This window comes from Monocercomonoides exilis, assembly GCF_001643675.1.
Source record: "Monocercomonoides exilis strain PA203 chromosome Unknown scaffold18-1597598, whole genome shotgun sequence".
NCBI lineage: Eukaryota > Preaxostyla > Oxymonadida > Polymastigidae > Monocercomonoides > Monocercomonoides exilis.
This window is the reverse complement of record NW_027150563.1, coordinates 332,398-354,274: the sequence shown is the minus strand read 5'-3', so window position 1 is coordinate 354,274 and position 21,877 is coordinate 332,398. Positions and strand designations below refer to the sequence as shown.

At 34.4% G+C, this 21,877-nt stretch overlaps 5 protein-coding genes across 5 annotated transcripts; 4 read left to right on the top strand and 1 right to left on the bottom strand.

Annotated features, from left to right (window-relative positions):
* Window positions 1-695: 695 nt before the first annotated feature.
* Window positions 696-8,081, top strand: MONOS_9095 (uncharacterized protein; the record flags this gene model as incomplete). Its single annotated transcript, XM_067879558.1, has 1 exon — window positions 696-8,081. One exon carries the CDS (start codon window positions 696-698, stop codon window positions 8,079-8,081), a length of 7,386 nt encoding a protein of 2,461 aa, XP_067728750.1.
* Window positions 8,082-12,704: 4,623 nt separating this feature from the next.
* MONOS_9094 (uncharacterized protein) lies at window positions 12,705-13,085 on the top strand (the record flags this gene model as incomplete). Its single annotated transcript, XM_067879557.1, has 1 exon — window positions 12,705-13,085. The coding sequence occupies one exon, from the start codon at window positions 12,705-12,707 to the stop codon at window positions 13,083-13,085; it is 381 nt and encodes a 126-aa protein (XP_067728749.1).
* Window positions 13,086-16,250: 3,165 nt separating this feature from the next.
* MONOS_9093 (uncharacterized protein) lies at window positions 16,251-17,688 on the top strand. The gene has a single exon (XM_067879556.1). The coding sequence runs from the start codon at window positions 16,336-16,338 to the stop codon at window positions 17,287-17,289; it is 954 nt and encodes a 317-aa protein (XP_067728748.1). The 5' UTR covers window positions 16,251-16,335; the 3' UTR covers window positions 17,290-17,688.
* Window positions 17,689-18,079: 391 nt separating this feature from the next.
* MONOS_9092 (uncharacterized protein) lies at window positions 18,080-18,412 on the bottom strand (the record flags this gene model as incomplete). Its single annotated transcript, XM_067879555.1, has 1 exon — window positions 18,080-18,412. One exon carries the CDS (start codon window positions 18,410-18,412, stop codon window positions 18,080-18,082), a length of 333 nt encoding a protein of 110 aa, XP_067728747.1.
* A 1,533-nt stretch (window positions 18,413-19,945) lies between these two features.
* MONOS_9091 (uncharacterized protein) lies at window positions 19,946-20,394 on the top strand (the record flags this gene model as incomplete). The annotated part of the gene is made up of 2 exons (XM_067879554.1): window positions 19,946-20,026; window positions 20,131-20,394. The coding sequence occupies 2 exons, from the start codon at window positions 19,946-19,948 to the stop codon at window positions 20,392-20,394; spliced, it is 345 nt and encodes a 114-aa protein (XP_067728746.1).
* Between the last annotated feature and the right edge of the window lie 1,483 nt (window positions 20,395-21,877).

The window sequence follows — 21,877 nt, the reverse complement described above, 5'->3', positions numbered from 1 at the left end:
TAAAGGTTGAGAGAACATTTTTTTATCGAAGTGAAATTCCTAAAATCATGTATGTTGATTGCTAATTGCTTTAACATTTGTTGTTTGTTATTGATGATTTCACGTAAAAATGGTCCAGATCATAGAAATTAATTTGAAAACAGCTGGAGCTGTCCTGGAATCTCCACCATGGATATCCGAATCGGACGAAAATTTATGCGTCAATTTTACAAGTTGCTAAGAACAGATGTTGAACAGTTACAAACTTTTTATGCTCAAGACGCGATAAAGTTGCTTTTTTCCGATTACAAATCATATGTTTTTTCGGAGCCAAAGCTTATTTTGGAAAACAATAAGAAATACATGAACGCCGATCTTTGTTTGATGGCGTTAGTTGCACATACTTTCTCAAATTTCATTCTTATTCATTGCACCGGCTTTCGAGATCCTGGGAAAAGTCAAAGTGAAATATATTCTCATTGTTTTCTATTAAAGCAGGTGCATGTTGAGAAGAAGCAATATTGCATATACAGGGAATCTTTGCAATTTACATCAATTTTGCCAAAAGAGTCTTCATCAAGAGGTTTGCTTCACTCAAAAGATAAGATTTTTTTCTATTCATGTGAATTCCTTTTTCATTAGATTGCCATTTCATATTCCCTGAACCAAAATTCCCAAAACATGCTTTCGCAGAAGAAAACAGAATATCTTCTCATATGGAAACTTCGCAGAAAATGACGAAATTGAAATTACAGGTAAAAGAAGATCCTTCAATATGTGTTGTAACAGAAGTATGTAGGGAAGAAGCATTACCTAGTTGTTCTGAATGTGCGCCTGATTCAGCTCAAATTCCATTATCTGACAAAGATGCCTCTCTTCGAAGTTTTGTGGATCGTTCAAAAGAAAACAACACTCAAGATGACTCGATGACGGAAAGAAAGATAAGTGGAATTTCTGTGCCATTTATTCAGAATAATCCAATGGACTTGCCGATAAGTTCTTCAGAGGAGAAAGATTCTGTTAATGTGCCCGAGTCATCTTCAAAGCTGAGAATACAACTGCAAGACGATTTGTCAATCTCACAAAATGCATGTGCCGAAAGAGAAAAAGAGTTGGCAATGCCATCTACTGCAGCAAATGCGATGCACCGCTCATTGCAAACAGCGGAAGAGCGCTCTTCTTCTTCTTCGCATTCCATTCAGCCTGATGAGGACTCTCAAATGAATCAGTTTGCATATGCCACTGATGTTCCCTCGTATATTTCATCAATCACACCTCATTTTCTGAGAGGAAGTGAAAACGCAGAGCAACCCCAAATGCGAATGCAAATGCAAATGCAAATGCAATCAGTGCATCAACCCCAACCACAAGCACATTCACAATCACAGTCACAGTTGCTGATGCAGATGCCTCCACAGACATCTCCACAGCCCCAACTCCAATCTCAACCCAATTTCCAGCCCCATTTTCGATCACAGTTTCAGTCTCAGGCATCTGCACCAGCCACACCACAGATTCAAGCTCAAGCACCAAATCTAACTCAAACACAAACTCAATCACAAACTCAAACACAAACTCAACCACATTCTCATATCCAATCTTCTCTGCCTTTCCAGCCAATTGAATATCGCTCCATCGATGTACCAGCAAATTCCTTGCCAAATGCCACAACAAATGTGCAATATCAGCAACTTGTGCAGCAGCTGCAGGCAAAGACTGATTTGGAAGGAATGAAACGAAGTCAGTCGTTTGATCGCACTCTTTCGGGATTTTTTGAGAAATCTTCACAAGAAAATACTCAATCTGTACTTTATCCAGCATCTGTGAATGCTTCTAATAATAACACAAATAGCAATAATTATTATAAAACAGCAACATCATCTAATCTTCAATTATCATCATCATCATCATCATCATCATCTTCTTCTTCTTCTTCTTCTCCCTCTTCACTTTCATCTTCATCTTTCACTCTTCCCAACTGGCAGAGCCCATCCCCAGCCAATCTTTCTCAACACTCAGCTTCTTCTTCGAGAGACTTCAGCCAAACTCCACTCCCTTTGAACTCTTCCTTTCACTCTCCTCACTCTTCTAATTCTTCAAACTCCTCAAACTCTTCTAATTCTTCTAATTCTTCAAATACGTCCAATTCCTCAAACCTTTCTGATTCTTCTTCCATCACTTTCTCTGCCAATCTCCATTCAGACAATACAAAGCCAGAAATAAACAACACATCCGAAAGTTTGCTTCACAACAGAATGGAACCTTCGCCTTCTGCAGCTCAATTGTCTTTCCGGCAGACCCAATCTCCGGCTGAACCATCGCTGTCTTTGCCGGCAGAAGGACAATATTCCGCAGCTGGGCAAATCCCAGTTTATTTTTCTGCATATCCGCCTATGCCGGCAACTTTTCCGGCTTCGATGTTTTTGAATGGAACACCTGGAACAACAGCAACAACAAATGTTTCATTGTTTGCACCTTCTGCTGCTTCTTCTGTTCCTTCTATTTCTTCTTCTTCCTCTTCTTCTGCTTCTATTCCACTCCCATTACCATCATTCTCATCTCCTTCTCAATCTAATCTCTCTTCTTTCGCTCCTCCTCGTCTGTCTCAATTGCAACAAGGATTTTCGATTTATCTATCAAATGTCATCAACTCACTCTTTTCTGAATATATTCGCAATATTTCATTCACCCAAAGCATCCAAAACGCAACCACACAAAAACTTCAAGGAGATCTGCAATTGAATTTTCCTCCTCTTATTCATTCTTCTTCTAATTCTTCCTCTTCTCTTGCTTCAACTCCCTTTTCTTCTTTTCCCATCAATTCTTCTTCTTCTTCTTTTTCTTCTTTTTCTCCTTCGTCATTGACAACACCATCAGCAACAACATCAACTTCTTTGACTCCTCAATCCTCTTCTCCTTCTTCATCTTCATCTTATCCTTTTTCTTCATCCTCTTCTTCTTCCTCCTCCTCTTTCTCCTCCTCCTCTTCTTCTTCTACCTCTTCTTCATTTTCTTCTTCTTCTAATATTTCTTTTTCTTCTTCTTCTGCTACTTCTCCTTCTCCTTCTCCTTCCCTTTCCCTTTCCATTTCTGTTGCGCCATACACAACCCAACTTTCTCCTTCTCAATCCTATCAAAATTCACAGCCAAATCAACCAAATCCATCAAATCAACTGAAACAATCAGTACAATCTGTTCAGTCTGTTCAATTATCACATTCTTCTCAATCTCCTCATTCTTCTCAATCATCTCAGTCTATTCCATCTTCTCTTCCCCCTTCTTCTTCTCATTCCTCTTCTTCTTATCTGTCTAATCCCCCTCCTTCTCTTCCTCCCCCTCGTCTCTTCTCCTTCTCCTCCACCAGCATTTCTCCTGCCCTCACTCCTCATTCGCCAAATGAACTATCCAGACAAACATCTCTTCCTCTCCTTCCTTTTGCTTCTCTTTCGCCTTCGATGGCAAAGAATGAAAAGATAATAGAGATGTCTTCTTATTCTTCGAATAATACTAATTCTTCTCTTTCTTCTTCTTCTTCTTCTTCTTCTTCTTCTTCTTCTCTTTCTTTCCATTCTCCTTCTCTTTCTCATTCCAATCTCCGATATCCTCTTGCTTTGCCTCCTTCTTCTTCCGCTTCTGTTTTCTATACACCTTCATCCTCATCTTCTTCCTCTTCATCTTCTTCTTTCTCTTTTTATTCAACTGCTGCTGCAACTTCTTCTTCTTCTCGTTTTTCTTCCTCAAGTCCTTCCTCTTCCTCTTCCTCTTCCTCTTCCTCCTCTTCTCATTCAGAAAGTGAAGAATTGCATAGAAAAGTCTTCTTTCGTGCCCCAGCTGGCTCAAAGAGAGTGAAGACAGAGGCGATGCGAATACTTTTGGATGAATATTTCAGAAGTAAATTTCCAAAGATTTATGAAGAGTTTGAGAGAGAAGAAGAGAAGAAGGGAGAAGAGAAAGAAAAGAAAGAGGAAGAGAAGGAGGGGAAAGAAGAGGAGGAGAAAAATGAAGAAGGAGAAAAGGAGAAAGAAAAAATGATAGAAAAAGATGGAATGGAAAAGGAAAAAGAAAAGAAAGAAGAAACAGAGAAAGAGGAGAAAGAAAAGAAAGACAAAGAAAATGCAAATGTTGCAAAGGAAGATGGAAAAGAAAGAAAAGAAGAAGAAATTAAAAAAGAAAAAGAGGAAAAAGAAAAGAATGAGAATCACACAATGAATGTGTCAGAAAATCAAATAGTAAAAGAAAACAATAGAAATGAGCAGAACAAGAAAGAAGAGGAGGAGGAAAGGGAAGAAAAAGAAGAAAAGGAAGAGAAGGAACTTGAAAGTGGAAAAGATGAGGCAAAGATGGAATTATCAGAAATGGAAGCAAATGATCAAGTGAAAGATGAAAAAGGAGTTGAAAGAGAAAGAGAAAGAGAAGAAATGGAAAATGGAAAAGAAGAAGAAGATAAAGAAGAAGAAGAAAGAAGAAATGGTGAAGAAGAGGAAAAAGAAGAAGACGTAAATGAATGCACAATGGAAGATGAAAAGAAAAGGTTTTCTTCTTCAGACAAGATATTTGAAATTGATTCAATGAAGATAAAAGGAGAAGAAGGAAGAGAAGGAAGAGTAAAAGAAGAGGAAAAAGAAGAAAAAGAAGGAATCAAAAGAAGAAGAGTAAGAAGACACCAAAAGCAGCAGAAGAGAGGGAAAAACAATAAAGTTAATGAAAATGAAGAAAATGAAGAAAGAGATGGAAGAAGCGAAAGTTGTGAGGTTGGTCAAAATTCCGATGATTCAATCAGAATGGAAAGAGGACCAGATGAAATTCAACACAAATCTAAACATAATCAACATCGTCATCAAACACACAAAACAGATGAAGAAGAAAAGGAAGAAGAGGAGGAGGAAGAGGATGAAGAAGAAGACAATTTAACAGACTTATTAACAACAACATCATCATTGTCATCTTCTTCACTTTCCCCTTCTCCTCCTTCTCCTTCCTCCTCTCTTACCATCTGTGAAACACCCAGTTTCTCCACTCCTCCTCATTGTTCGTCTCCTTCTTCTTCTTCTCCATCTCCTCAAAGTGCTGATAATCAAACATCTTCTCATTCTTCTTCTTCTTCTTGGCTTTCTGAACATTCTTCTTCTTCTTCTCAACTCACTCCCACTTCTTCTTCTTCTTCTTCTTCTTCTTCTTCTTCTTCTTCTTCTTCTTCTTCTTCTTCTTCTTCCTCTTCTCCTTCTTCCTCTTCCTCTTCCTCTTCCTCTTCTTCCATTCTTTCAACTCCAACTTCCTCTTCGTTGTTTCCATTGAGTGCATCTTCTACTTCTTCTACTGTTACTCCACCAACAAAACTATCTTCTTCTTCCTCCTCTTCTTCTTCAATCTCAACCCCTCCTTCTACATCTGTTGGCTCTCTCGAAATAACTCCAACTTCTTCTTCCTCTTCTTCTTCTTCTTCCACTTCTTCATCTTCATCTAATCTTCCTTCTCATTCTGAATTAATATCATCATCTTCTTCTTCTTCCTTAATCCAAACTTCTCCTTTTCCTTATCCTTTTCCTTCTTCTTCAATTTCTTCTCCTTCTTCTCCTTCTTCTTCTCAATTGCAATCCCAATCTCAATCACAGTCTTATCTTCTTCCTCATCGTTCTAATAATCCTCTAAATCCTCTAAATCCTCTTAAACCACTTCTTTCATCATCTTCTTCCTCTTCCTCTTCCTCTTCCTCTTCCTCTTCAGGCATAACTCCTCCCAAGCCCATTGTCTCTCCTCTGATTGAGCGAGTGTTTGTTGTGCATACAAACATGATAGTCACATTTCGACATGAGTCAATTGCGAAATGGATGATAAATGAGGTTAAAATGCTCAGTTTGAATAACATTCCATTTGTGATGGAGAAAATGAACACGACAAGACAAGAATCGAAGGAGACGAAGAAGAAGAAGCAGAAGATGCAGCTGATGAAGAATGAGATGCTGAGAGAGTGGGAGTGGAGGAAGAGAGTGGGTGGGGGAGAGGAAAAAGAAGGAAAAGAAGAAGAAGAAGAAGAAAACGAAAAAATGAAAGTTAAAATTGAAAATGAAACCGAAGCAAAAATTGTGATTGATGATGAAGAAAAGGTCGATGGAGAAGGAAGAAAAGAAGGAGAGAATAGGAATTTGAATGTTGGGATGGGAAGAGCAATCAAAGGGAATAATGCTTTTCTTTCTCCTTCTCTGAAACATTCGATTCCTTATTCATCATCATCATCTTCTTCTTCTTCTTCTTCTTCTTCCTCCTCCTCCTCCTCCTCTTCTTCTTCTTCTTCTTCTTCTTCTTCCTCTTCTTCTTCCTCTTCTTCCTCTTCTTCTTCCTCTTTTTCTTCATTTCCCCACAAATATCTTCCTCTATCTTTGCCTCAGCTTCCTTCATCCAATCAAAATTCATTGAATCATTCGAATGCTTTTAATTCTCTTGCTCCACAATTCAGATATTTGGCATTTCCTTCTTCTTCTTCTTCTTTTCCTTCTCTTCCTTTTTCTTCTTCTCCTTCTCCTCATTCTTCTCATTCTTCTCTTCCTTCTTCAAGCAATATTGTTTCACCATCATCAATATCACCTTCTTCATCAACTGCTTCTTCTCCTCATTTTTCGACCTTAGTTCTTTCCTCTCCTCCTCCTCCTCCTTCTTCTTCCTCTTCATCATTTTCTCCTTCCTCTTCTTCCTCTTCTTCCTCCTCCTCCTCTTCTTCTTCTGACAGCCTCAACTCCAATTTCTCTTCCTTTCCCCATCGCTCTTTTCAAAGAGAAGAAACTCCTCTTCTTCCTTCTCCAGACAAGCAGAATTTCAATTATGCTTCAAATAGGATGGATGATGATGCAAACAAGCAGAAGGAACATGGAGAATTTCAAGGAATTTCGGGGATTTCATCTTCGTTATTATCTTCTTCTCTATCTTCTTCTTCTTCTTCTTCTTCTTCTTCTTCTTCTGATTCCTTTTATTCTCATCTTTCTTCCTCAAACAAATACCCCAACAACACCACAACTGATTTCTTCCTTTCTTCTTCCAATTCTTCTCATCTTTCTCATCTTTCTCATCGCAAACGTCGTCATCTCCATCTCCATCACTCCAACTCTTTTGCCCCTCATGATATTCCTCTGGTTTCTCTTTTTTCTTCTGCTTTTTCTTCTTCTCGTTCTCCTTCTTCTGTTTCATCTTCATTGTCTTCTTATTCTTCTAATTCTTTTTCTTCATCATCTGCTTCTTCACCATCGCCTTTCTTTCCTCTTCCAACTTCTCATCCATTCTCTTATGTACCTCAACAGCAATCTTTATCATCATCCTCACCTTCTTCTTCTTCTTCTTCTTCTTCAACTTCTTCTCGTTCCTCTTCTTTGTCTTCTTCTGTTTCTTCTCCTTCGCTTTCTGCTTCCTCTTTATCTGTCTCTTCTCCTTCTCCTTCTCTGACTGCTTCTTCTTCTTCTTCTTTTTCCTTTTCTTCTTCCTCCTCTTCATCCTCTTCATCCTTTCCTTCCTCTTCCTCTTCCTCATCTTCTTCCTCTTCTTCCTCATCTTCTTCTCCTTCTTCCTCCTCCTCCTCTTCTTCTCCTGCTGTTAATGACTCTCCCTTTCAGCCCAGTTATTTTGTACCTTCTGCCTCACACTCTCCTTCTGTTGGTGTGATAACTCGATCTCGATCTTTGTCTCAATGTCCTTCTCAATCTCAATTTCAATCCCAATTTCATCCAAAATCACAAATGCAACTCCAAAATCAACATCAGCATCAACTTCAACTTCAGCTTCAACCTCATTCTCTTTCTCTTTCTCGACATCAACCACAAATACCATCTCAATATCAGACACAACAACATTTTCTGTCACAACAGCAGGCTTATTCTAATTCTTATCCACATTCTCTTTCTTCTTCTCTTTCTTCTCTTTCTTCTCTTTCTCAATCTCAATCTCAATCTCAATCTCAATCTCAATCTCAATCTCAATCTCAATCTCAATCTCAATCTCAATCTCAATCTCAATCTCAATCTCGCATCCTTACTCCTCCTCTCCTCCTTCACATGCAGACATCTACAGAATTATTACAGAATATTCAACAACATCAACAAAATCAACAAAATCAATAGAAAAATCAACATTAGACTCAATTTCAACAGACAAATGCATTTCCATCTGCTTTAAATATTCCGCATTCATCATCATCTTCTTCTTCTTCTTCTGTTTTTCTTGTGCTTCTTCTTCTTCTTCTTCTGCATCTTTTTAACCAGTCACTAATTCTTCTGTTTACTCTGCCATTTCTTATTTTCCTACTTCCTTTCAGACTTCTTCATCATCTTGTTCACACAGTGAAATGTTTTATCCACAAACTGACATTCATTGCTTAAATCTTACTCCTGCTTCTCCTCCTCTTCCTTCCTTCCTTTCTTCCTTTCTTCCTTTCTTCCTTCCTTCTCCAAATAATCTTTCAGATTCAAATTTTTTATTTTGCATGTATCTCTGTTTGCAATCTTTTTCCTTTTATTTTTAAGTGGCAATTGAAAAGCCGCTGCTCAGAAGCGAAATAAAAAATCTGATTAATTTTGAATGGAAATATGGAGGAATAAACAAGAAGTTGAAACATTCTTGTTGATAATCTTTCAGTTATGCTTGTTTCGTTTTTTAGTTTTTTTGGTAGCTGCATTACTTTCTGTTTGCAAGATGCTTTCTGCTATTTTATTTCAAGTTTAAGTGATTTTCAGATGGATTGAAACATTTTATTAGCTTGATATTCAACTTTCTATGTATATTAATCTCAGTTTTATATAACTATGGATATTATTATTGTTATTGTTATTGTTATTATTATTATGTGTTATGTTATGTGTTATGTTATTTGTGTGCATGTTGCTTTCCGTTGTTGATTAAAGCAACATGAATCATGTTATAACATTTTTGGTTAACCTGAATTATAATTACGATAATTAGCATAAATCAGCATAACTTTTCTCCCTCTTCTTTTGCTATATTTTTACAAAACTTGCATTCAATTTGCAAAGTGGAATTATTTTTATTACTTTCAAATATTTTTTTTTTTTCATTGATTTTTTAATGTTTGTTGGTCGAGCTATTCTAATTGAACATCTTTCTGTTCTTTTTTTTTTTAGTCGAAGTGGACTTTCTTTTGCATTGTTTAACTCGGAATTATTGTGAAGTCGTACAATTTTTTGTTGACAATGAATTGAAACTGCTGCTTAGCTAAATTGTTGTTCCTTTTCCGTTTTAATCAACTTTGATAGTTTTGGTTGTTATTTTCATGTAACTTTTTTCGTTTTCGTGTTAAGTTTTGCCATTTGGCTTTATCAAATTTTTGAATTCGATTTTGATTTTTTCTCATTTCTATTGATACGAGCATCTCTTACGTGCATTGCAGATAACCACTTGCATGCTCCCATTGATTGTGCAGTTGTGAATACTCTTGCTGGATTGAAAAAGTTGTATTGTTGAGATTTGCTTGTTTGTAATTACAACTTGTTTAAACGTGTTATCATTCTGGATAAAAATGTATGACAGTGCGAAAGATTTTATCTTTCTTTATCATTCGCTTATCAGTAAATCTTCTTTTTTTGCTGATACATTCTTGTTGTGTTTGTAATTTTGAATCGTTCGTTTCCTCCTTTTTTTGTTCTTTTCGTGTGCAAAGCATTGAAACAGTGTCTTTTTATTGTGCACTTTTCTAATGTTATCAGATTATGATTGCGTGAATGGACATTATTGATGGATGGCGCTTCTATGGCTGTAATATTTGCTTTCTATTGTTGCTAGGTTTCAATTGCAATTGGTTCAAGTGGTTAAGAGCTTCTTCTTTCTTCTCGTGTTTCACTAGCTGTGCTTAGTGATGCAAATAATTTTACGAGTGGAACATTATTTTTTCGATATCTTTCTGTTTTGATATGATCCAAATTATATAGAATTTATAAATATTGAAATGTTTTATTTGTCTTCAATTACCTTTTTTGTTTTTATGATGTTTGTATGTTTGCTAATTAACTTCATTTATCTTCATTCTATTAGGATCGCTTTGAGATTGCTGAATGCTGTTTATATTTCGGATTCGAATGTTCAATTTTCGAGTTTAAAAAAATGCTTTCTGCAGTTTCATTGGTTCAGCTTAGATTTCAATGTTTTCAATGTTTTCACTTATTAACAATTTTTAGTTAAATACTCCATATTTCCATTTACTGAAGCGTCAATTCATTTGCAAAGAAAATTTGTTTTATCTTTTCTAACATCAATTTGCTTTGAATATTCGAATGTTGCTGCTGTTTTTTTTTTTTTTTCAATAGACTTTTCATTCTTCGTAACAATTTTCTTCATTCTTCCTTATATAGATATTTTAAAACTGTTTTTCGTTTGTTGACAATAATTCAAGAATCATTTGTTTGATATATGTTTTTAAGCGATGTCATTCTTTTGGTTTATTTAAATTCAAACAACACTTTTCAGTGGAAATCTTTTGATTTAACTTTTTGCGCGACTTCACAAGGCTGATCCTGCCAGTGTTTTTTTAATATTGATGATTTCTGTTGTTGTTTTGTGGAGTTTACTCACTCGGTGTTATCTTCGCAAACATTAATTATTCCGTTTTGTGTTATATTTTTATTTTGAAGGGAAATGAAGTTCTCATGTGGATCATTTTCATTGCGCAAAGAAGCTTTTTTTGTTAAGTTGAATTCAGTTGCGATAATGTTATTATTGTGTTAACTCTTTTTGTTATTACCTTTGAAAGAAATGCTTATTTTATCTGATGAAAGAATGAGAACTTGTTTTTGTTGACAATTAATTTAAAATTGTTCTTTTTGCTGCTACAATAGAACAATATTTTTGTTGTATAACTTTAACATGAATTATATCTATTTTTTGTTCAGAAACGATGTTATTCACTTTGTTCGTTTTGTATTTACACCTCTTGATTGTTATTTTCAATTCTCTTTAAAAAAGTTGAAAAAAGATTTGCACAATATTTTTGACTTTTATTGTAATCAAAAGCATAGAAAATAAAATAGAATAGTGCAAATATTAAGAGAAATGAGTGTTTCATGAAGTTTAGAAAATGCCCTATTCCATATTTATGAATTATTCATCATTATATCAGATAATGTTAATTTAATTCATTTTCAAAGAAATTGATTTATTGAAAAACCAGTAAAATTAAATGATAATTATCGTAAAAAGATGCTTTATCACAGCAAAATTAATAATTAATTAAATATTTGGGGCAAAATATTTTGTTTCAGGCATTTTCATCGATAAATTTTGTACTTTTGATAAACTTATTGCGATTGAATAAAGTGAAAAAACAAGGCTCATATTTTGAAATTCATGTGAAGTTACATAACATTTCGATATGATATCAATGGTGTTTGTTAACAGATGAGAAAATCTGATTCATTAAATAATCTGAGCTAATTCAAAAATATTATGAGCGTGACAAAATAAAAATGATTAGTTCAAAAAATAGTTTGAAAGTCCGCATTTTTCTCCACTTGCACTGGAAAAAGGAAAGGGGAAAAAAATGGAAGAAAAAGAAACAACCACTTTGTGAAATTGTGCATGAGTATAAGAGAATGAATTTCTGTTGGGGTGGGGGAGTTGGAGGAGATCACTTCATATTCTTTCAATTTATTTTATCAATGATGAAATGAACAAAAACTGTTTTCGATTGCAATTCATGTGTGATGGAAGAAAGTATTGAGATAATCATCGATCAACAATACGCAATCAGAACTGGACAGAATCATTTTGAATATAATTGCAATTGTTAACTATCAATTTTTCAGAACATGAAATTATTTCGCTGTTCTTTTCTCATTTTGATCTCGTGTGACCACAAAAACAAATGGAAAGGGAGATTGTTTTAGAAATTTTTATTCTTATTAAGGTTTGATCACTTAAAAGTTTTAGATTATTCAAAAAAATTTATTCTGATTAATAAACGCCTTTCAGTTTCAACGAAATACTTTTTTGATTGAAAGAAAGAAAAACTTGTCTTTTTTTTAGTTATCTCATTTCAATGTACAATAAAAAACAAGATATGAAAAGAATTATGGAACTGAATAATTCGATTTTAATAATTTTACATATGATTGAAACCTGGAACATTGTTTTCAAACTTGAAATTTTCTACACTATTATTCCCTATATTTGTCGATATGGAATTCATTTTTAAAGAATTCATTTGTTTTATTTTCAAAATTTTTTAAATAAGACATATTTTCTTATTAATTTCTTCTTCCACTCACGAAACTTCACCAAAATGGAAAATTGCATCCTTATAATGCTTTCAGACACATTCCATTTAAGTTTCTTGAATGCGAACAGAAATTTGATCAAAGTGTGGTATTTTTATTAAGGGTCAGTTATTTATCGGGACCTTTTTTTATTTAACGGTGCACTAATTTTTAAATAGAAAATTAAAATACCCACTTTTAAAATATTTATTAACATAATTAGTATAAAAAAAACCCTGAAAATTAGGATAATTCCATTTGAATACTAAGCCTGTTTCCAATGGGGAGGGAGATGGGGGGGGGGGGGGGGGGGGGGAATTAATCCCTTCCATCGAAAAAAATAATTAAATAGGTGGGTAACAAGTGGTGTAAAACCATTTAAATTCGTTTTAAATGTAAATAAAAATTTAATTTCAATGAAAATTGAAAATTATAATTAATAAATTAATAAATTGGACTTAAGAACATAACCATAATAAAAAAATGAAAATTGCTGTGGAACAAAAGAGAATTGCTGGACAAATAAAATTACGCGCTGCAATGAAATCTTTCGATTACAGAAGGATAGATAATCGGCTGGAACGGATATCGCGCATTGTTGTTGATGGAGTTGTCAGGATCACAAACGCAATAAACTCCATGGAATTCTCACGCAAAAGAATTAAAAATGCTGTTCGGGCGCTGAGAAGCAAAAGGCTGGTTTCAAAAGTTGGAAGACCGCAATTTGTTATTGGAGACAAAGAACAAATTGTGCTGGATGAAATTATCATTGAATCAAGATCTGGAAGCTGTTTGCCTATACGGAAAGTTCGCAAACTGGTTTGTTGTTCTTTAATAACTAATAATTCTAATAAATATACTTGATGGAAAATGTGATTCATGATACAGAAGACGAAGACACCTTATTCATAAACGTTTCAATTGGAACCTCTTACCAATTTGTGAAGCGCCATCCCGAGCTGAAGAGAAGTTCGCAGAAAAATGTTGATGTTAATCGCCTTGCGGTGTCGTGCCAAAGTGTTCTGCAGCCCTGGTATTCATTACTGGACGGTTTGAACGAAAAAAATGAATACTGCAAAGAACTAATATTCAACATGGATAAGTTATCACTGAGAATTCCAACCAATTCAAAGCTGAGCGTGGTTCATCCTAAAAATGAAAATCCAGGATTTCGAAAAGAACCACCAAAAATGGCTAATTCCACTCTGGTTGCTGCTGAGGCTGCTGATGGATTTGCACTTCCTTCTGTGATTCTATGGCCCAGCAAAAGTCTTCCTGATGAAATGAAGCCGCTGTTGTCACAGACTCTGGATATCTGAAAGAACGGAAGTGGTTGGATGTGCTGCAATTAATTCAGAAAGTACGCACTTACAACACTCCTTCAATTAATTATCGATCGCAGAAAGTGCCTGTCACTGGAAAACTCTCGCTGCTTGCTTCTCATAGACTCACACATTTCTCGAGCAGATCCGGCAATCTGGAGAGAATTTCAAAAAGAAAATATCGACATCGTCACCTTCATTCCTCACAGCACACATATCGCACAGCCTCTTGACAGAGGAGTCTTCGCTGTTCTCAAAACAGAACTGCAAACAAAATATGAACCTCCATCTTCATCTACATCTTCATCGAAAAAAATAGCTCTTGTGGATGTTCTCCCTCAAGCAATTCATTCCACCCTCTCACCTGCTGACATAAAAAAAGCCTTTGCAACAAGTGGAGTTCTTCATAACGAGTCTGGACCGATTCTTATGAAGCTTCCAGAAACATCAGAGTATCAACCTTCATCACATTCAAATAGATTCGACTTCTATGGCAAGTTAATTCTGATGAGAAGATTCTGAATGATAGGAGTGAACATTTGGGAATTGAAGAAGAAGAAAAAGTTGATGATGAAAAGAATTCTTTTGAAGAAATGAAAAAAGAAGAGCAAAAAGAAGTAAATGAGTTAAGGTCTTTCGTTGAAATGAAAAAAATAAAGAGAAAATTTGAAGTGAAAGAAGATGATCATGAAAATGAAAAGGAAGAAATCAATGTGACTGAAAGAAAAAAAATGAAAAAGAAAAGTTGTTCACAAATTGGATTCGTCATTTGTGTTTTTTTAATTTTTATTAAATTTTTTTTCATATTAAAAAAAGGTCCCGATAAAAAAAGGATCCCGATAAAGAACTAACCCTATTCAAAATAGATAAACTAAGCCTATGTGACATGACAAATCACAGGAACGATGTCAGTCAATAACAGATCATTATTCCCAAAATATTGTTTTTTTTATAATAATAATAATAATAAACCCTCATTATCAGTTTGTTTTATAATTTGAATTCAAAATAGCAAATTCTTTATCAATTGTTCACAAAAATATTTCGAAAACCATAATGCTTTCAAAAATATTTGATAGGATCGCTAAATATTTTGTAAATTCATTGAAATGGACACTAGTCTTGTTGATCTTATAAATTCTTTTCCAATTGGCTTACAAAAATCTTTGTAGGATATGGAAATTGTTTGTGATCAACGTATTTATTATAACTAACATAATTATAATACTTTTCTTTACAAAAAAAAGTGTTCGATTTGAAACAAAAGGAACTTAATAGTGTTGGTAGTTCATTCGTTTCTTTGCAACAAGTGATCATGAAAGACAATCTGGATTGTTTGCGATTAATCTTTGACTTTTCATTTTCATTTGAATTCTTTGTTCATTCATTGAAATGAAGGTTACAAGCATCCGAAGAAAGGTGGAGTATTAATCACAAGACTATCCTTCGAAATTCACAATGAAACTTTGTGGATTAAATACAACAGTGTATTTGCTGATGGAGTCACACTGAAGGATCCTCACAAATTGTTTTTGTGTATTTGCAGCAGAAACGGGCAAGCGTGTGGAGCTTACGGAAGATCCCCTGCTATATTGAAACACAAATGTCTTTTCTTGTTACCTTCTTTGTCAAAGTCTTTTTTCAAAAGTAAGGAGAAAACGAGTCCAGACATATATCTGACACCATATTTCGCTTATCAATCAACAAATTCGCATCTTGTGGATCTTTTTTTGGACACAATCACAAAATGCAATCTATCTTTTATTTCCGCTGCCTCAACAGAATTCAACAAGTTTATCAGGTCATTAATTGTAACTTCACAAAGAAATCCAACACTTCCTCCAGAATCAATATTTCCAACGTTAACAACAAGAAAAATTATGAAACACTTAATGGAATCAAAAATAAAAAAGATTTCAGAACGCCATTCATTCGTCAATAATAAATGCCTTGCGATGATGATGGACAGCGGAACTGTGGCAACAAACAAATACACTGTTGTTGATTTATCTGTTGATTGAATCCCGTATTTTTGGAGCTTGAAGCAAGGCTGTTCATCTTCACAAGATTACGAGAAACTGGCAAAAGAATGCATGGAAGAAATATCACATCTCGGAGGGGAAGTTCGATGCTTTTGTTCAGATGGGCTTATCGCACAAAGATCAGTTCTAGAAAGAATTCAACCAATAAACGAAGGAATACCTATTGGAAAATCAAGTCTTAGCACTCCATTCTGTATTTATTGCATGAACCATCTAATTAACTTAGTTCAAATGCATTCATTTGAAAAGATTACATGTCTGGAGGATATTAAAAGGATTGTTATAACATTCGCTAAAGAAACACACACTCAAAAGACATCTAAGCAACTGAAAAAAAAGTGTCCTGCTTTTTGCTCAACGAGATAGTCAAGTTTGTATGATATTTGTTCTTTCATTAGGAAAAATGAAAGAGCGATAAGAGAAATTGGTTTATTAGATCAAAGAGAAATAACAAAAGCAATAAAGGCAGAAATATTATTACTTCCTCTTCAAATTCTCCATAGCGTGTTTGAGAAAAATTCAACAAAATTTGGAGATGTATTTCCTTTCTTGTTGATGGCAATGGGTCAATACATGTGGATTCAAGGTCAAGACGATTTTCAAGAACCAGAATGGCACAATGCAGTAACCAATGTTATGATCATGTTATATAATTAAACTTTGAGTGAAGAGAGAGTTGGTTTCATTGCATTAGCATTTTCTCTTACTCCAATTGGTGGTCATTTGCTTAGAAAGGATCAATTTTGTGAAATGCTCGCAAAAGGAAGCATTGTCAATGAAATCACAGAAGCAAATATGATTGATGACAAATTAAGAGGAAAAAAAGTAACATACAGCAATCAAAAGCCTTCTTCATCAAGTTTAAAGCAATCAAGTCCCACACATAGCGATGAATTACTGGCTTCTTTCACGGATCATAATGATTCGTTGAATCTTGTGACGCAAAAACACGAATTACTTTATCATGACCCACAATCAAATTTAAAATCTTGTTCATCGTCGGTTGCCGTCTTTTGCACTGAAACAATATCCTCCGAATGTTCGCAAACAAGCATTTCATCATCTGAATCACTTTCACTTGGTTTCTTTAGATCCCAATGTTCCAAAATGTTAGAACAAAGCAGCACGTTAAATAGCTCAAACATTATTTCAATTACTTCAAAAGAAAAATCTCTTAATGATTCACTCTCAGTCCAATCTGAAAATCTTGATCTTGGAAATAGAAAACTTCTATTTCTCTTGAATGCGCTGGAGAAACATTTGGAAAATAAAGAAGAGCGCAAATCGGAAGTATTATATGATGATTCTGATGATAGTGATTTTTCTTCGATGGTTGATGATGATTACGACGACTTCTTAATTAAAGGAATTCATCCAATAAATGAAAACATGAGCGATGATACCAAGTACAACACAAGATCTTCTTTAAATTCATGTTTTATGGAAGATCGTTCAACAAACGATCAAGAAAATACAACAATTACAGATTCAGTGGAAGAAGAATGTGCTGAAGTCTTTTATGTTGGATCAAACAAAAAACTGAAGCTTGTTGAGAATATTTCTGCAGTTCAGGATCTTCAAGCCATCGAAGAAATATCAATGTCTCTGCAGGAGACATGGTATCCAAGATTATTTAGTGCATTCGAAAAGTACGTAGAAAAAACATTATATCATCATAAACAAGAAATTCGTGAAGGTTGTTAAGCACTTTTTAAAGAATTATTATTGTCCCCACCAAAAGTGTATGTCGATTCTTCGCCTTTTGTTCTATTCAGTCATATTGCTTCGTATGGAGGTATTTATACAGTTTTCGCTTCAGTTTGTTACAATCTGGTTGTTGCCCCATGCAGTGAAGCTTCATGTGAAAGATTATTTTCACGATTAAGAAGAATCATAGGAGACAGAAGGCGTTCATTATCTTTAAACACTCTCAATTCATTATTGTTGCTTTAGAGCACAATTATATTTATTGTTGAAGTTGGTTTTTTAACTTCTCTTTTGATTTTATGGTTTTTCCTTGAAAGGTTCTGATTCTAAAATGTATTTTTATTAAAAAATATCGTTCTAATAATTCTTGTGAGAAAACAAGCTTGCTTGAAATGATATTTATTGCATTTTTAAATACAAAGTATTCAAAACATTCACATGGACCAACTTGTTGCATAATTAAATGAGAATTTCTCGGTATTATTCACGTGAAAAAATATCGACTAAATTTCAATTTTAACTTTAGAGATCATCTTTTTGATAAATTTCTAAACAAAACTTAACAATGATGGTAGATGTTCCTTATTTTTGAAAGGAAAAAAAGTTGTATAATCAAAGATAAACTGGTGCTAAGGAAAGTTTAAAGAGAAGGAGGAGAAGAAGAAGAAGAAAAAGAAAAAGGAGAAGGAGAGGAGGAGAAAGAAGAAGAAGATGATGATGAATAAGAGGTGGAAGAATTAGCAGAGGAAGCATCGTTTTTGACAGGATGTGATGCTCCAGTTGTTTTTCAATTGTGAAGTGAATGATTTGCAGACGACGAAGATGTCAGCTGAACAGTAGACAAATTAACGTCTGAAGGAGCATGGTGCTTGCATGGGGGAGAAGGCGACGAAGACTGAGGAATCTGCTCCAAAATAGGATTTGATGAAGAAGCTGTAGCTGTTGATGAAAATGAAGATGAAGAAAAAGAAAATGATGATGATGAAGTTGTAGAAGCACTTGATGCTGCTGAAGTTAAACCTCCAGTTGCTCCTCGTGTTTTTGCATTCACCGATCCTTCCTCATTCTTCGCCACCTCTGCTTTCACTGGATTGTTCTTGTTCGATCCACGCAGCAGCATCACAGCCTACTTCTTCCTTGCTGTTGGAACCGACGCCTCAACCCACTCAGAAATCTCTCCATCGTTTCCAGGAGTCTTTTGGCTTGTATTCACATCTTCCTCTTCTTCAATTGGGCTGGGCGGTTTCTCCTTCATCCGCATCTTCCTCTTCTCTGAGTCCATCTTCTTCCGGATCGCATCCACAGTCAGCTGCTCGTTCTCTCGCCATCCTGAATATCGCTTTGCCGGCAGCTGCTGAGAGCGAGAGAGGGAAAAGAAGAAGAAGAAGGTGAATAAGAAGGTGAAAAAGAAGGTGAAGAAGAAGGCGAATAAGAAAATGAAGGAGCAAGAAAGAGAAGAAAGAGAAGATGGAGGTGAAGAGGAGAGAATAGAAACGGCTGATGGTATTGAGAGATGAAGAATCGAAGCAGATGAACAAAGAAATCGAAGAGACGATGAGAAGTTGGAATGAAATGGAAATGTTTAAGTAGATGAGTGAAGAGGAGAAAGTGGAATATGCAAAGAAGAAGACGGTATAAGAGAAAGCAGAAAAAAAGTGCCGTTGTGAGTGTTATAGTAACAGCTCAACTGATTGTGGAAGATATGATGGAGATGAGGAAGGATAAGAAAGCAAAGAAGATGAGGGAAAGAAAGGAAAGAAAGGAATAATTGAAAGAAGAAAAGGAAGCTATTGCGAATGAGGAAGAAAGAGATGAAGGAGAGAGAGGAAGAGGAAGGAGAAAATGAAGGAGAAAAGAGTGAAAAAGAAGGATAAAAAGAAGAGCAAGAAGAAAGAACGAAACCAATGAAAATCAAGCAATTTCCAGAGATCCAAAATGAAGAGAAGTGAGAAAATAATGCGATCGAATACAATCTGAAAGGAAGCGATATAACCGAAGAAGCTGTAAATGAACCACAGCCTTGAGCAGAGAAAGAGTGACAGACAGAAGCAAAAAAAAAAAAAAAAAAAAAAAAAAAATATTATTCACAAAGCAGAGATAATGATGAACGCATCAAAGAAGAATCCTTTCCGAAGTGTATATCCCATTGAAAAGAAAGTTCAAAGAGAAGTGAAGGCAATGCTTATAAAGGCGAAGAAGCCAAAAATATGGTGCAGCTTTGAAACACATCAGAAACAGATAATGAGGAGGAAGAAGTCGAAAAGACTGATGAAGATCAAGAAGATGATGGCATAAACGATGTGTAGAGAGGAGAAGCTGGTTGTTCAGAGGGCGAAGGTTTTAGAGAAAGTGGGTTTTGGCTGAAGAATAGTTTAGATCGATAAAAGATGTGACGATAATGAAAGCGATGTGGAGTTTAGTGATGTTGTGCTATCAGAAGAGAGCAATGATGAGAGATGATGGTGGGGGATGGGAAGGAGAGAAAAAGAGTGAGATGGAAAACATTAAGCAAAATATGAAAGGAGAAAGCTATGCAGACACGAGAACTGAAAAATTGGAGATGATCGCAAAAACATGAGAGAAGCAAAGAGCTAATGAAGTTGTAGAAAAAGTGAAAATTGAAGCGGATGACGTAACGTTAAAAAACCAAAATATGAAGAAATACTACAAGAACAAAGAGGATTATTTTCAGAAGGAGATTGAAGAGACAGACAGAGAAGAGACAAAAAGCGAGGTTGAGATCGGGACGTCTGAAGCTGAGTCGCATGAGAAGTTAAAGAAATGAAAGAAAGAATAAAATAGAAAAAAATGCGATGAATAATACAAAATACTATTAAGAAGTGTCCGAAGGAATTTGAAAAGGTAACTATGGAGATGTCTCTTGAGGAACAATGGCGAAAAGCAGAAAATGATGCAGAAAAAGTAAATAAAGCGAAGACAAAGTTAGGTTTATATTCAAAGAAAATTGCACATTCAGAACCATCTGAATATTTGCTGGCGGAGAGTGGATCAACAGAATATATACTGGGTCATGATTCAGATAAAATACCTGAATGGGTGCTTGAAAAGGAAGATGAAAAAGAAGATGATGATATTGAATAACAAAAGCGATCTTCCTCTCCATTCTCTCAAAGCATTGACTTTTTTGAAACAAAAATAATATTCGTTCGAATGGAATACTTGCATCTGGGCTTCTCTTCTTTCTCAAATCCGGTAGATGTCATGGCATGTTCCTCGCCACATGAAAAACTGATTGTTGATTAAGCTGATTCTTTATTCATGCTGCTTCGTTGATGGAATGAGAAAACAGAGATGAAAAGTTGGGATTAATAAATTGCAATGCTTATTTATGATTTAAAGAACATGATATAGTTTGGATTAGAAATTATTTTAAATTTTTTCATTCATCTCATCTATTTGAATAAAACTCTTAAGTATTTAAAGTTAAAAGAAAGTTATAGATAAAAAATATTAAGAAATATTTTAGTTTCCATAAAACTTTGTGAATTGTTAAAAAAAACTATTCTCAGAACTGCGATATGTTATTAATTTCTGAAAACTGTTTATGTGTGTATTTTAAAAATAACAAATGTTGAACAGTTTTTAAATGATAATAAAAACAACTAAGAAGAAATATGTTTATGTTTCGGTTCTTCATGCTTTCGACTCTTCGAAAAAAAAGAAAATAATGAACAACAAAAAGAATGCACGAATCAAGAAAGAAATTACCCATTTTGTTCAAAAATTGAAAAATAAAAGCTTAGTTAAGAGCAGAAAAATGTGATTGCTTTTAAAAAAACACTTCGAAAACAAGAAAAAATCCATATTTGTATTCGAATAATATTAATTTCATTCTGTCAGATCATTTTGTGACAAATGAGTATTTTCCTCACAAACAAACAAAATGCATTTGCTTTTCGATTTCAACTTGAATTAAGGAGCATTTTCTAATGTGACAAAATGACAGATCTGACTTGTCAGTGACAGATCTGACAAGTGACAAAATCACAATATTTTAATTTGATCAATTTGTCACTTGCAAAAAATGACTTGAAAGTGTTTTGATTTTGATGGAAAGTTGAGTAAAATAAGATATAAAAGCTTAAATAAGTTTTTTAACGTTTAAATGTGAAAAAATTTTCAATTGTTTTTATTTTTACTTTATTAATTTGAGTGACAAAAAAATGACAAATTGAAAAAGTCTTGTCTGTCATTTTTGAATTTTTTCTAATTTTTCGTGTCATGTCACACAGGATTACATGAAATTTTTTGGTTTTGACTTGAATTGAAATTCTGAACTAATTTACTTCTTTTTCGATTTTGAATTAAAGTTTTTTGATGTTGAATAATTTTTGGTCAGTGTTTCAAATGAGAATAATATTCGATGAAAGAGTTTAATGATTAAACATCGTTTTATTCACGACGATATTCGAACTTTTTATTGAAATAATTATTTCAAAACAATATTTTCTTGCATGAATAAGGATTACAGTAAATACGATTGAAAACAATATATACTGATTCGGATGCGAAATTCAATCAAATTTTTTTTTTATTTTTTCAAAGAAAACAATATAAAAGAAAT

Excerpts from the sequence above, each read along its gene's own strand:
- MONOS_9093 (XM_067879556.1), top strand. The coding sequence starts at position 16,336 with ATGCTCGCAAAAGGAAGCATTGTCAATGAAATCACAGAAGCAAATATG.